At 36.6% G+C, this 15251-nt stretch overlaps 1 protein-coding gene across 1 annotated transcript in view; it reads right to left on the reverse strand.

Annotated features, from left to right (window-relative positions):
* LOC135084054 (heparan-sulfate 6-O-sulfotransferase 2) overlaps positions 1 to 14196 on the reverse strand; it is an 87928-nt gene extending 73732 nt beyond the window's left edge. The window contains exons 1-2 of the mRNA XM_063978800.1: positions 13670 to 14196; positions 2038 to 2274 (exon numbers count right to left, since the gene is read on the reverse strand). Of these exons, the coding sequence (XP_063834870.1) occupies positions 2038 to 2274; positions 13670 to 13858 (426 nt within the window). The 5' untranslated portion in view covers positions 13859 to 14196. The remainder of the gene's footprint in view (positions 1 to 2037; positions 2275 to 13669) is intronic.
* Positions 14197 to 15251: the final 1055 nt, after the last annotated feature.

Raw genomic sequence — 15251 nt, forward strand, 5'->3', positions numbered from 1 at the left:
ATTCTATACCGTCTAAACAAATAAAACTAAAAATGCTTCCGTCAGCATGTGTGAATACTAAAATGCAGAATAAATGACAAAATTAAGAAAATTATAAAACTAGTTTTTTTTTATCAAAATTGATTTTGCTAGATTATGTAGAAAGGAACAATAATTAGACTAGGTACTTCTGTAAAAAAAAAACAATGAGATCCTAGTACTAACCGCTGTCACTACACGTGTTTTTCTGGATCTATTCGTAATCAGTGGGCTTAGAGTAGACGCACACCGTTGATTTTTCGTCAGCCGATAGTTTAGTCGGGCTGTTGATCAGTATGGGCATGTATGGGAGTGCGCACACTACGCGGATTCGATTTGGCCGATTCTTCATACAATTTGAAATCGGGCACAACTATCGGCCAACTAAAAATCAACGGTGTGCGCCTACTCTTAGTGCGACTTTATATCGATCGTCATCCGCTAGCGACTGCGTAAAAAATGACATGCATTAAATGTATGATTATTGTACAGCGTCCCTAGCAGATACTTTCAAGAACTAAAATCTTAAACTTTATAGATCTTTTTGATGCACTCGTTAGCGACAACGGTAAATGCAAACTCGCACTAAGCACACGAAAAAAAATCTTTCTCAGTTAAATTACTTCAAAACTATTAAATTTCGGATTTTTTAAAATATCACGTGAGATTAGGGGGTGGGGGAGGGGGTCAGGCAAAATCTCACCAAATCTCACCAAGGGGGGCGGGGGGGGTTGAAAAATAGCCAAAATTGTCTCACGTAATTTATGGACGCCCCCTAACGTGTCATTCAACACATTAATGCAGACAAATAAATAGATACTGTTGAGTAATAGTATACTTGACGTTGTCCACGATTGCTAATTTATAAAATTAATAATTCACAATTAATATCGTTAATACTATGAATAAAATATTTGCTTGCGTATTCTTATTTATAAAAGTTATTATAATAAAAGGGTCATTCAAACTTTTGGCTTTGTGTAAAATTCGTGTAGAAGAAAGCAACCATGTTAGGTAGGTACCTAAAATTTATGTTCTGCAGAAATCGCCAATTTAGTTTAAATTGAGTCGCATAACAGTTCTACACAGTACAATTCCGGGAATAGCAAAACGAGTTTGTGACTTCTATTTCTATGTTTAGGTGACCGCAGGCAGGAATGGTTCTAGTACTAAAAACTTGAAAACCCTTTGAAGTCGAACTAATAAGAAAGTACAAAAAGGAATGTACGAATTAAATAAAGGTAGGTAGTTGTACATGCAGCGTCTAACGCTGTAATTAATTAACCAGCGGTTCAGCGCGGCGTATTCTAAAGAGGCAGCTCAAAGCGTCGAAAGGCAAAGTCACCAAGCCGGGCTGGCAAACGTGACGCGACGTTTTCTTTGAGCGAATCCTCCATTTTCATCAATTCCGCGAAGTCACCGCACGCGCGCTCTCTTTAATAGCCCACTCCCAGCCAGCCACTTCACATGTCTGCCACGTTTCTCACAGATTTTTCATGGAGATTTCCACGTTTAAAATTGATAGAGGAGGATTCGTCCTTTGATCCCCACGAAATCGCGACGGGAACAAAAGGCGGCGAGAACGAGAATTCACAGTCGAAAATGAAACGCATATTTTTTTTTCGTAAGCTAAAAAAATGTATTAAACTCCATGCGACTAGTCCGCTAAACTAGTTTAGATCTCGCGGAGGACGTGACGTTAAAGAAGGAATGCCTAAAAAGAGATTGGATTTTTTTGCGCGAGAATAGAATTGGAATCTACATTCTTTAGTAGATCCACGGATCCGTTTACGGAAACAAGGGCTAGAGGCAATCTTGTAAAGAGCCATTGAGCTTTATCATTCGCGTAATAACATGCGCGAGTGTCTTAAGGAAATACACATATTTTAACGAAAATACGGTTGTATCGTATTTTTTCTGCGCTAGAAAAGCAAGCGCTATAAAAGCGCTGCAATTTGCTTTATCGATATATTTTGTGTCAGTAAAACGAAATTCGATTCTGTCATCACAGTAACTCACCTTCAAGTCCAAATCCATGACGAGATGTTTCCCAAAGGACGTGCCCCCTGTTTTCTGTATGTGCAAGAAGACCATGACATCGTGCGCGTCCAGGTCGAATCTGAAGTCGTCGTGGAGGACCTCATCATAAGACAGTCCTGGCTGCGCAATGACGTCGGGCAGCGGCCGCCCAGGTGCCTCCGCGTACGTCAGCGCCAGCGATTCCGAAACTCTATCTCTGGCCGATAGCGCGCACACCTGTAAACAAATATTAAAATTAGAACCACAAAAATAAGTGGGTCACGCACTTAACCACGCCTAGGAGAGCTCTGGATATGTTGTTATCTTGGCTTACCTATCAATAGTTATCAGTTGGAAAGTGGTAACGATAGTTTGTAACCTTTGTTGTGGTATGAGTATCATTGATTTACAAAAGATAATAGCTTTCTAAATCGGGCCTAATTTTTGTGGCTATCATTAGCTGTGCCTATTTCGTGAAAAGGTCAATTTCTATTACAACAAAAATAATTATTTGTTACAAACACATTTCCAAATAGAATTATGGAAAATAGCATTCACAAGCTAGTAACAAGTTAATGTTGAATCTCATCACAATAGAGATATACATAAAGTAATATAGAACATAATAGGACATTCCCGATCCCCTCGCGGAGGTGTTGACACAACGCCCTTGAACCGGAGCTCCCTCGTCTGCGCATTAGCAGCAACCCTCCAGACGCGACCCTTAATAATCGAAATCAATTCGAGGGGACGAACAGACTCCTGCAACTCCATTATTATGTAATCACTCTGCAGAATGACTTAATATTGCGATTGCTCTCGAAATTAACCTCACAAAATCTGAATATCAAAGGAAACACTCGTTTATTATGGCGGGATAATGATGGAAACGTCGATGGCCCTTCCGAGAATTCCTGGGGAATACCGATATTTTCGAGATATTAATATTATGTCGTAGCTTTTACTTTTCGCTTCTTTATGAGTCGATCACTTTTTGATAATGAGTCCAATCTGTTAATAGCCCTGTTATGAAAGTGCTTTCATCTCAAATCTATGAATTTAAAATGCTGATGAGTAGAACCCAAAGCGACAAAGATCGAGATAAGTACTTCATCTCCATCCCGCTTGTTTGTTCGCCTAATGAAGAGGGCAGAGCGCCCTTCACCCATGCAGTTTGCAGGGTGATTGGTACGCGGTGAGGCAGACAAATCAATTTTCAGTAGGGCATGAAACGCGCGAGTTAATTCTGGAATGAGCTTTTTCATTTACCGTAGTTTTAAAATCATTGTGAATCAGAAGAAGTAGGTAATAATAATTATATTAAAAACAAGATTTTATTCATTTTATGATTATTCTCGTAGATCAATCTCCGTTTCCGATTGAACATTAAATAATCGTAGTTTCCTTCTAAGGTTAAATGTGCCAGTTTATTGAACAACTAACAAGACGCTGATAATAACGCTATTAACAAATTCTTGAATGAATACGTTTATTTATTAACCGCAGTATAAACGTAAATGTTTAATTTATATTATAATTGGCTTAGTGTAACTTAATTATCGAACGCTACGAAGCATTGAATTACAAGTCATTGTTACGAGATAGATATTGGTTGCTTGAGTATGAGTAACGTGACCTGGCGCCAGACTTGTGTAAATAAACACCGTTATTATAATATATGAGATACAATTACAACCACAGAATTCAATTTCTGTGCACATTATTCGTGATTGCGTTGACAGCGGCCTACCTTATTAGACTTCCTCTTTGAATCTTTTTTCATTGCGCCATTTTCTTGGTCTTGTGCCAATCTAACGCCAGAGGGTCCATAAAGTGGTTTCAATATATTCCGCTTTATCCTTCACTCTAGCTTACTTGGGTACTGGCATGAGTAAAGGAATAGAGCTTGAAGACTTTATGCAGAGTCCAAGGACTATATCTAGCGCTGATTTCTAATTTTCGAATCTATCCCTTTTACTCATGTGTGTATCACGCTAAGTGTGAGCGGAATGGATAGATCCGATAGCCCCCCAGTTCTATTTGCCCTCACAATGTCTCCCAAGGTGGTGGTCTGACAAACGACATGTACGTTATCTCTGTTAGTCACCAGTCCATTAACGCCCTGCTTTAACCGTTGGCTTTTAGTGTAGCCAAGTGCCATTTGAGCACAGCGATTTGAAGTTGCTTGTCTACAGACGTTTGCTCTTGTTTTTCTTCAGATTCGATTTCGAGTAAGCCAGGGAAATCCCAAGTGGGAGATGTTCTAGCTTTGTGCAACTGATATCACACTTGCCCCATTTTACGAAGGTCCAAATTCCCAGAGATAGTGTCTACCGATTCTAGGAATTCTAGCCTTGAAAGAACATTAATCCAAGTACAAGTAGTAGTATGCGATAATCTACATGGTTTATAATGAACAAAGCTAATGCTATAATCGCGTGCGTCGCTACCCGGGCGTAGAGCACTCTACCGTAGAAATAAATTCTAAAAATTTATTACTTAAACACTTTCCACTGACACAATAATCAACTATGTGACGAATATGATTTGCTTTACAAATACGATCGATGATTGAGTAATCGTGATCCATTATACAACATCAGTTTTTATACTACTCAATGAAAACAGAATTTGTAGATACAAACTTACTTTTTTAAATGCTTTAGTATTAAGTACTGTCAACAGCTCCCTTTTGTAGGATTTGGTGAAGTCATGGCGCCAATTTGACCATAATTTATTTTCCATGTCTCAATAACAATCTCATGGCTTTATCGCCTGTCATCAAGAAATTATGTCAATTTGACTTTCAATTCATTATGCCCGTTAATTTCCCATTCAAATTATTGTATCCATAATTTTCTCGACATTAATTAAGAAAGGGAAGACGATAATTGCATTAATAAAGCGAATATAATAAATATGCAGCAACAAGAGAAAAATAAACATTATAATTGGGAAGCGTTTTTAATGATGCACCATTAATTTAATGTCAGCTGGAGGATTCTGATAATCTTGGAAAGCAAAATAATAATTAAGCTTGAGAACATAAAATCATTACGCAACCAGTTGACATTTTATAAAATTGCCCATTTCGTTTTATCTTAATTTTATGTAGAACTTTCAACGTAAAATATTTAAATGTTAGGCAAACCACATAACTATATTTATATCAAGATATCTCGTTCTTATCATTGGAGTATACAATCACTGTTCTTATCAATAATAATGAATAGACTCAAGAGATTTACGAGTAGGCAAACATACTGTCTAGTATGTACGCAGATTTCAAATAACTTTTCAATATTATTATAAGTTGAGACGAAAATGTACATGAAGAACACGCTTTTCTACTCTCGCGGATATTTCTTCTAAACAAAATAACAATTGCCAAGTTCTCGTCCAAATGTATGAGTTTGTAACTTGATATTACTCTTTGAATATTACGCATGTAAGCTAAAACAAATTATGTAATGCAGGAACCGCTAAATATTGTACTTTGGGGTTGTGTATATTACGCCTAATCTAATCTAAGCCTGGATTATCTTACAAACTCCTGTTTCGTGTAAACTAAACTAGGTATCCATGATAGTTCTAACAGATTATGCTGTCGAGAAACCATCTACGGATAAAAAAATAACAGTGGCATTTACAATCCTAAGTGAATTCAGCGATCGTCGTCGCAATAAATGCAAAATAAGTTTGAAATATAATCTCTAGTTCCTCCCAGACCCGTAGGCGTTAGTCCAGGTGTTATCCTGCGCATCGTCAATTCCCGCCGCACCCCGGGCAGCGTCGGTGGACAAGTTGCCCACGCGCAGCCCGCCATATGTGGGCAGATACACTCTGCACAAAACGCACCGTGCGTGCACAAATACGATTTTATTCACTCTTTGTCTCGATTTTGCAATGGTAAGCAACACCAAATTGGGATTCGTTGAATCTCGATTTTTCGCTGACGTGAATTGAAAAGCTTTTTTCGATTATAAAACTCATATGACGAGTATTGAAGAGAAAAAGGTTTTTTTAAAACAAGCCCGTATTCTATTTTAGCTGCTAAATTAGCGTCTGTTTATTATTAAAGCAGACTTGCCATATAGAGAAATACTAAGACGGCGCAGTTTTAAAGCAGGCTAGATCTCGATTTAACTGTGCAGACGTTCTATATCAGAGAATAAAAAACTACCAGACTAACAAATGCGGTCTTTTAAAAATAACGCCATTACTCCGTTATTATAACGCTTCCGTCGCCGACTATACTATTAACTGGATTTAACAAATATTCGTTTAACTGCAAACGCAGTAAACTAGATAGGTACACTTAAAAAACTAGTTATCTCTTACAACCAAACTTTGTTACAAGCTTCATTAACTGAGCTATAAACACGAAAGCGTTTAACTACCAGCGTAATCACTGCAAGTAATTTTAATCGTGTGGCGCTGGAACAGTGCAACGATATCCTAACTTCTTTGTATGCGAAACATTAATCTAATAAAACGAAACTGGAAACTGTCCATAAGCAGGTCATCCATATAAAAGGTTTTATAATGTTCCGTCGTAAAGCATTCGTGTCTAAATTGCATTGGACAAACAGAACTCAATTTGGGATTTAAACTGACCGTGCAGAATACCGGAATCTAACAATAGCAAGACCTGATCCTCCAAACCTTTTACAAGCTGCTTCTGTTAAGAAACATTGTTGAGAACGAATGATCTTACTTTCAACATTTTCATTGAGCTCATTGAAGCATATTCTCTGAAAATACAAACCAAGAATGTGCTTGTTATCCAACGGAATTCATATTATTCCGCTGTATATCCTCCGCATATTATTTAGTTCAGTATCAACAAAATCTATCGAAATACCATGATAGCACTCGATTAGACTGGATACTGGAGTTCACAATATAGAAATAATAATACGGAATATTTTGCTACTGAATGTACCATACGGGTTGGGTCCGGAGTCGATTGCAGCTGCGTATATAGAAGCCGTCTGGTCCCCGATCGGTTGCCTAGCAACGGGCCCACGCGACACCTGGCTAATTACCGCACTGATAACTTTATCAATGGCCGCCCATCTACTGATCGGGATAACACACAATACACCGCCATTGTAGCTCGGATATTTCGAAATTAACTGCGAAATTGAAGCACCATTCTGATACAAGTATCAAAAACCCCATTGAGAGACAAAAGTAACACCCAAGCAAGGAAATGAGAATTTATGGAGGTAAACACAAGAACCTGAGGGGATGATACAAAGTTGAAATTAATTCACCGAACAATTTCACTTTTAATCCAGGCTTTGAGGCGAGAAGTCTAAGATTGAAGGTCTAATTTTCTTCCACGAAACTTTCTTTTAACGTTTTATTCTTAAAAGGAATCCGACGAATGCTATCAACTTAAAACTCTCACAAAGTTGCCAAATCTTCAACAAGTACGCTCCGAATACTTTGCGTGCCAGTAAAACATTGGAAAGTTTCGCAAAGTAAAATATTCCATTACCTATGTTCGGGCATAAAGTTATAACAAATATAAAGTAAAAGCAAAATCCATGTTCATTGGAATTAAATTAAAAACTTAGTTTTATGTCTGTATCGCACAGTCCATAAAACACCACATTTTATAAGAGTTTAAAAGCTCTCTACCTAATTACCAGTTGGGTCCAAATTAAAAATTCACTTTATGTAATTGTGCCCAGTTTGTTTAAGCTCTCTATCAATCTGATTATCAGATAACAAATAACATGATGGCGTCTCGGACGGCACCATAAGCTGTTAGTCCGATTGAGCCATGTCTGACGTATAGCGGCTCATAAAATCTAAAACTAGGGTTGTGAACTCAGTCGGTTAAATATTGAGAGTAAAGACGTTACAAAGAACATTTATTATTTTTGTTGATACAACTGAAAATGTATATTCGTAGGTTACCAACATACTTTAATGTATAAAAACTACTTAACACGAGTGTCGAAGTTTATCCATGTGTTGCAGTTAACAAAACACAACGCTTATTGTTAAACAGGGCAATATTGAGCGTCTACACGTGTTACGGTATTTTTGCTACACGAGTAGAATGTGGATGTGCATTTACTTTTAAAGCGACTATAGTTTTATATTGAAAGCTTTAATGGTTTGATAGATACGGGCGTTTTATGTAAGATTAACTTATTTATTCCCAATTAATTTCACTTGTTAACTATACTTAATAGACTTGTAGATATGTTAATGATTCTCGAAACCAAGTAGAATTAAGCGTTAAGTAACACGTAGCCTGTGAAGAAAGTTTGTCACGTATATGGACCAAGCGAGAAGTAATCAAGATTAACCAGGCTTTTTCTCGAAATTAATGATCACATAGCAACCGCCTGGCTTCTCATCAGCAGACCAAGGCTATTAAAGACAGTGCACACTAGCGTGACATCATAAGCAAGCGACTCTATCAAGATTCAAGATCTATTCCTAAATCAAGATATAATTTTGCCGATAAACCTTATACTGTGATAATTAGGACTAATTTTGTTTGACAATCTTCAATACGAAATTCTGGATTAAATATCACAAGTCGCTAAAATATTTGCAATATCTACTAATCAAGTAATCATCTCCCAGTATTAGTGCGTTAGTAACATTAAGTCACGCTCTAAGTCAAGAGGTTTATGTGTGTAAAAACAGAATCGCATAAATACGATCGTGATATTCGTGATGTATTTGTAAGCATCACCGATAGATCTGATGCATGTCTGTGATAGACGCCCGCTGGGATTCTATAGCGCGCGGCCGGGTGTCCAAAGTGTCCATAGGGTCATTCCATGACAAATGTTACCGAGGGTGAAAAACTAAATATGTTCTTTTCGCATTAAATCTGATGAATTTTGAAAGTAAACATTCCAAATTATAATGTGCAACAAAAAAAATCTGGAAGAAACAAGTAATTTTTAAGTTATAAGTCTTCAAAGTCTATACTTAAGTCAACTGTTTGAATGATCATTTTCTCTCTTATTATTGGTAATACGATTTAAAAAAAACTATCAATCTGTGAACCGTTTTGCCACTATATGCTTTGAGGGTATTTATCATAGTATTGGTAGATAGCATCATAGTCCCAAAAAAATTGATAATCATCAAGTTTTAAGTGTGTTTTCTTGTTACTTAGGCGATGTAACACCCGAAACAAAAAAACAGGTATTTGTTTTATTGTTGTACCTTACACATGGATTAGGGTAACAATATTTGGTAAAAGTAAGGTCATGGTAGTAATGATTTCAAATACTAACTAACATCTGAGCTTGATACTAATTTAGTATGTTTTTTTCTTGATTAAAAACTGTAACACCCGAAACGTTTCGGGTATTACATTTTTATTTATATGTCGATAATGCGTATATATTGCTTGGAGAAGTCAAAAAGTATTATTCTGAGGCTCCTTCGACCTCCCACTAGCGCTGGCATCGGAAAAGGAGTCATATTTCTCTATTTAAGACTTTTTTGAAATGTCGACTTAACACTAAAATTAAGGTATTGTTAAAAAGCCTCGATGTTCGACATTTCCAATAAATATCGTAATTAGAAATTAAAGTAATGCTATTTCAAGCCAAAAACAATAGAAAAAGCTGTATGCTGAGGAAAAATTAAACTTGAACTTTGTATATTTAAAAAAAAGCTGCTTCGTAATTTCAAACCAAAATTCGCTCTATTTGTGTTTATTTGTTGTACTCCTTATTTTGTAGTACCTAGAGACTAATAAAACACAGATTTTATCGATAAAACGCGTTGAAGTTTCGTACTCGTAACACCCGAAACAGAACCATTGTAACACCCGAAACAAAGAAAAAATTTATAAAAAAATAGTAAAACGTTTTATGTAACAGTGATTGTATGTTACATAGTTTGTAAATTTCATACTTTAGAAGTCCTGTAAGTTTTAGGTATGATTCCTTAAGAAAATTCGCTAAATTTCGAGTAAATGCAGCAACAGTCAGAACATAGAGGCAAAATCTCGTAACGCCCGAAACGCACACTTTTCGACTCATATTTTCGTTATCCTACATTCTAAGCTATACAAACTTTATTATTTAGATAAAACAACTAAAAACGGACAGATTAAGGCACTAACATTATTAAAATACTATTTCAAAATACAAGAAATTGTTGAATATGTGTGTACGAACGTAACACCCGAAACGATGGAATGACCCCATAGCTTTCAATGAGGATCATTTCGATTTTTAGCTGTGAATGCAGATTTATAGGTCTAAGAAATCCTTAATATACAGTCCAAAAATTTTTGTTCTACGACAAAAATTGACGAAGTTATGGCCAAATTACTAAAAAAGTTCACTGACCGCCTGGCGCGGGACCGATGACGTCACTATATCCGATCCGAACGCTGCCGGCGTACTGCGTGGATAGAAAATATTTTTTTCTAGCCAAACTATCAGTTTTAGAGAAAAACTTGTTATGACATTTATTCATCAGAATAAAGTAAGCTATCGATAAGTATTTTTTTAAAATAGAAATTGTGAAAAATATCGCAAAAAATCCATACGCTCATACGATTCAATGGAACGTGGAGACGCGATTAGGGTCTCCGCGGTGGTATATTTGGCGATTTATTCAAATAAAGTGTTCATAAGTGTTGTTAGAGTCATATCTTCGTCCAAGTAAAATATAAAAATGTATAAATATTAATTTATTTACTTCTAACAATAAGTATAGCTGAGGCAGATACACTCTGCCTAGGCTACAAGCAAGACATTGCTATGAAGATCATTTCGATGTACACGCAATACCTACCTGTTATTTAGTTTTTCAGAGTTAAACCTACGTACCTACCTATCTATTCGCTCCCTCTCCTCTCCCCAGGTCAAGCTAGGTATGACTCCCCCTCGGCCAGAAGCTGGGTATGACAACCCCCCCCCCCCCCCCGGGCAGAAACTGGGTATGACTTGCCTCTCCCCTCCGCCCCCCCTAGGCCAGAAACTGGGTATTAGCACTCATCATAAAGTTACACTCACTCACCCCAACCGCGTCTCCGCATTTCATCGAATCTTATAAAAATGTGGTTTTTGGACATAGCGATACTTATTTTTCACAATTTTTATTTTTAAAAATTACTGTTCGATACTTTATTTTGATAAATAAATGTTATTAAAAGTTTTTTTCTAACTGATAGTTTAGCTGGAAAAAAATATTTTCCATCCCAATAGTACGCCGGCTGCGCTCGATTCGGATATAGTGACGTCACGCGGCCCTGCGTACGTTGTCTTTTAGCGGCAAAAACGGCCTGTGTTTATTACTTAATATCTTCGTAAGTAATGGTCCGATTTGGATAATTCAAAAAGATATATCTTTCTTATGTCTTAAAGATTAACGTAGATACTAGTTTTATTGAATTTTCTACAACAGTACTGATCCTCATTGAGTGCATACGAGTCTAAAGAAACGCAACGCAGACGATCGTAATCGCACCTCGATTGATCTCAATACGATAATAAGCCGTGTGGACAGTGTGGACTTGCCTTAAACGACTCCAGTGTAACTCGTGTGGCGGGTGTCCATACATGGTGGCGTTAGTTTTTTTATTGCAATGCTGAATACAATGCGAGAAGTTTCGGAACAATTAAATTTATACCGATGAGAATGCCTTTTGGCGCTCGCTTTTTTCATTTCAATTAGTGGGGGGAAAATAAAGTTAGGTTTATATTTTTTTTAGTTTTTAATTCGCACTAAAGAAGTGATCGTAAACGAATCGGATAATCAAATAAACAAAAAAGACCTTCTCAATCGTATTTGGTTTTCAAAATCTCATCCTGGGAGAGCTTTCCCCTCGTTTCATTTGAAGAACTTTCCTTTAAAATTCTTAATTAACCTCCGTTCGTTAAAACGTTACGTAACTTGTAAGTTAAAAGCGAACGCGTCAGTTCACCCGTGCCATACAAACAGTCGCAGGTTCAAAAGCTAATCTACCAATTAGCGTTCATGTGGCCAGTACAATCGCTAACGAGTTTCAGTTCTCCAGGCTAATTCAATCTGGGTTTTTATACTGGAGCTCCGCTTGTAGGTTCGTTTTGTACTTTTTATCCGTTTACAAAGATCCTATTTACATAACTATCATCCAGACTCTGTTTTGGTGGTAATTTATGGACCATATTCGATATAGGTATCTGGCCTATTTCAGGCTGAAATAGGCAGAAATTTTCAGAGTCCCGCTTCTAATCATCCAGTCAGCATGACAGTATGATTATAAATTGCATGAAGGATGTGTTCTTGACCCTATCTTCCCACTCATCGTACTCAAGTTGCCAAATTTGGCAACTGAAATAACGCTTTTGGTTTTGCGTACGAAAAGATATGAAAATTATGCTTAGAAAGTTTGCTGAAGTCATTTCGGCTACCAAATTGCCCCCACAAATTGTGATTCTCGCCGACGATGAACTTTAAGTCGGCCGCGGAAGACAAAACCCGCGAGTATTTTGTGGTTGTTTTACGTGCTACTTTTTACGCTTGTTCATTAAAGCGAACAGATTGCCTTTTTTAAAAGTAATTCTTTCTTCGGAAGGCACGCGTTTCGTGATTCTGATCGGCCAAAAAGGTGGTCAAGGTTGAATTTCATGCGTAAAGAAATTAGAAACTTATCGCGGGACGTCCAACTTTATTTCCTGTATTTGCTCATGTTTGAAGGACACCATTATGACGCCATGCGGCGAGCTTTTCTCAACGCGTGCTCTTACGTTTATCGCATAAACGTAAGTCGCGCTATGTATTTTGACTGTCAGACTTTTGTTGCGTTTTCGTCACGCAATTCCTGCTGCGCCGAGTTTGATGAAATTTTGAATGATGACACAGCCTAATAAAATATTTTCGGAGGTTCGCGCGATTACCTAATGTGAAATAATAACAATGCAATAAATGAGGCTACAATATTTGAATTGAAATTATCATAAATCTTAATTCACCTAAGATTCAGATCTAATGATATGGCCACATGAAACAATATCAGGTTTTTAAACACATAAATTAAAAGTAAAGCATAATAGAAAAACAAAAATTGAAATTGAATTTGTTTTAACAATATTTCTATTATTGAGATAAATGCCATAATAATCTTAATGATGGTGCTACCAATTTTCAGACCATAAACCACATGAAAACTATCATAATATTTTAAGTGTAGGGCAAGGAACCTTTTGTTTTTAATAACTCATATTAGATCCCACCCACCTTATTTTCAGAGTAATTGCCCAACCTAAAGATTCAAAAAGAACTAAAAAATTACAGAAAAGAGGGTCCGAACAATGAGACAGATAAGGTTTTAAAAAGTTATTATTTTTTACATAAACACAGCTATGAATTATTAATAAATAAACTCATTGGTAAACAGTTTTGAAGCAGTTTTCTATGCAAGTATTTTTTGTTGTGTATGCAGTGTTAGATTTGTTGCCGTTGTTTACACTTATCAGGGCATGTAGGAATGTTGATTCGTATGCATCCCCTAATCTAGTGTGTGATGGGGTAATTTTGATCCAAGATTTATTTATAATTAACCATCTAGGTGTAACCTACTTGTTTAGAATTTATAATTTGCAAAAAATATATTTTAAACTTAGTGGAGATAAATAAAACTTCTCACCTGATCTGGGCAGAAATATCCAAATGCAACCATCCCAAAAAGGGAAAGTAGTAAACAGAATAGTATCACTTTCCGAAGCTTTGATCGTGGTTCCATTTTTTTAATTTCATAAGCACCGCTGGGCAGCAATAACGCGAAATCACTATCTACTTGCACAGATACACTTTTTTGCATTTCGGTCGAATGCATGTCTCATTTTTACAAAAATATCTACTGCTAAACACTCACTGATTCAGTCGACTGTTCATTTACTTCCCATCAAGTCTATTTACGAATCATAGCGTTGGAAGTTCACATTTCTGTTATCGTCTTTCGATTATCTTTGTGTATTGATACGAGCTCGTTATCATTGTTTTGAAGATTATAACGTAAAGTATGTTATATTACAAACAAAACCGAAACCCAAATGCGACTTGAGATATGAATCGAGCGAACGCCTGTCCGCGATCCAAAACACGACAACATTGGCGACATTGGAAAAATATCAAGCAACCAAACAGAATTTGACAATACTCCGTTTGACAGTTCCAATTGCAACACGAGCGCCCTCTAGAACTCGAAAGCACTCGCAGTCCGAAATAGGACATATTTCTTTTCGAACTTAATGTAAATTGTGTAGAAACTTTGTAAATAGATATAAATTATATGTTTACTTTTATATAACATCAATATAAGATAAATGTTCACTTTAATTTAGTTTAACATATTTATATTCGTAGTATTTAGAGCATGAAATTCGGAACATTAATGACAATCTGATGACAGCTCGAAGTGTCAGCCAAATCTAAAGCTACCAAACATGAGCTGCTAATAACGTTATTGATACCGGTATTTGTTACCAGAAGCAAAAAATCCATGAGCCCTTATAGCGTAGTGTCATCCGTGTATTCCCACATTGTCCCCCACTGGTGGTTATTGGGAAGAAAAATTTGTGTCATGCTCTGGGGCGGGACCACCTTAACGTAGGTACATATAATAGATACGAAAGAAATGTATAAAAAATGTATATAATTGTAGACTTAGTTAAAAAAAATGTATATCTATAGTTTTGTTGTAAACATTAATTCAAAGTGGTCCCGCCGGAGAGCATACTCCCTAGCGGGACCACCTAGAAGATTTCGTTACTGAAGGTTTCTGAATTCGTTTATAAGACCATAAAAATGTATATTAAATGTATACAAATCTGCTATACTCAATTTTTTATTTGATTTAGTATAAACCGATTTACGGCAAATTTAAAATTTCCTTTCGGAACATTTAGGGGAGACTGACCCAAAGCGAGCACCTTAAGGTAAAATAGGAAAAAAACATACAGATTATGCAAAACGAAATAAGTTTTTATGACATAAGCTCAAAGTGGCACAGCGTGCTATGGAGAGGGCTATGCTCGGTGTTTCTTTACGAGATTATCGTTACATTCCCTCTAATATGGTCGAGTGAAGCGATGGCTGGTTCACTCGTCATGTCTGTGAACAGGCGCTGCTTTCGGGGACTGGTCAATCCAAGTTATTCAAATTTATTAATGCGAGTCATTTCTACTAGTATTTAAGTATCTTAATCTGTAAGTCTAGATATTAGCACG

Source organism: Ostrinia nubilalis, chromosome 2 (assembly GCF_963855985.1).
Source record: "Ostrinia nubilalis chromosome 2, ilOstNubi1.1, whole genome shotgun sequence".
Taxonomy (NCBI): domain Eukaryota; kingdom Metazoa; phylum Arthropoda; class Insecta; order Lepidoptera; family Crambidae; genus Ostrinia; species Ostrinia nubilalis.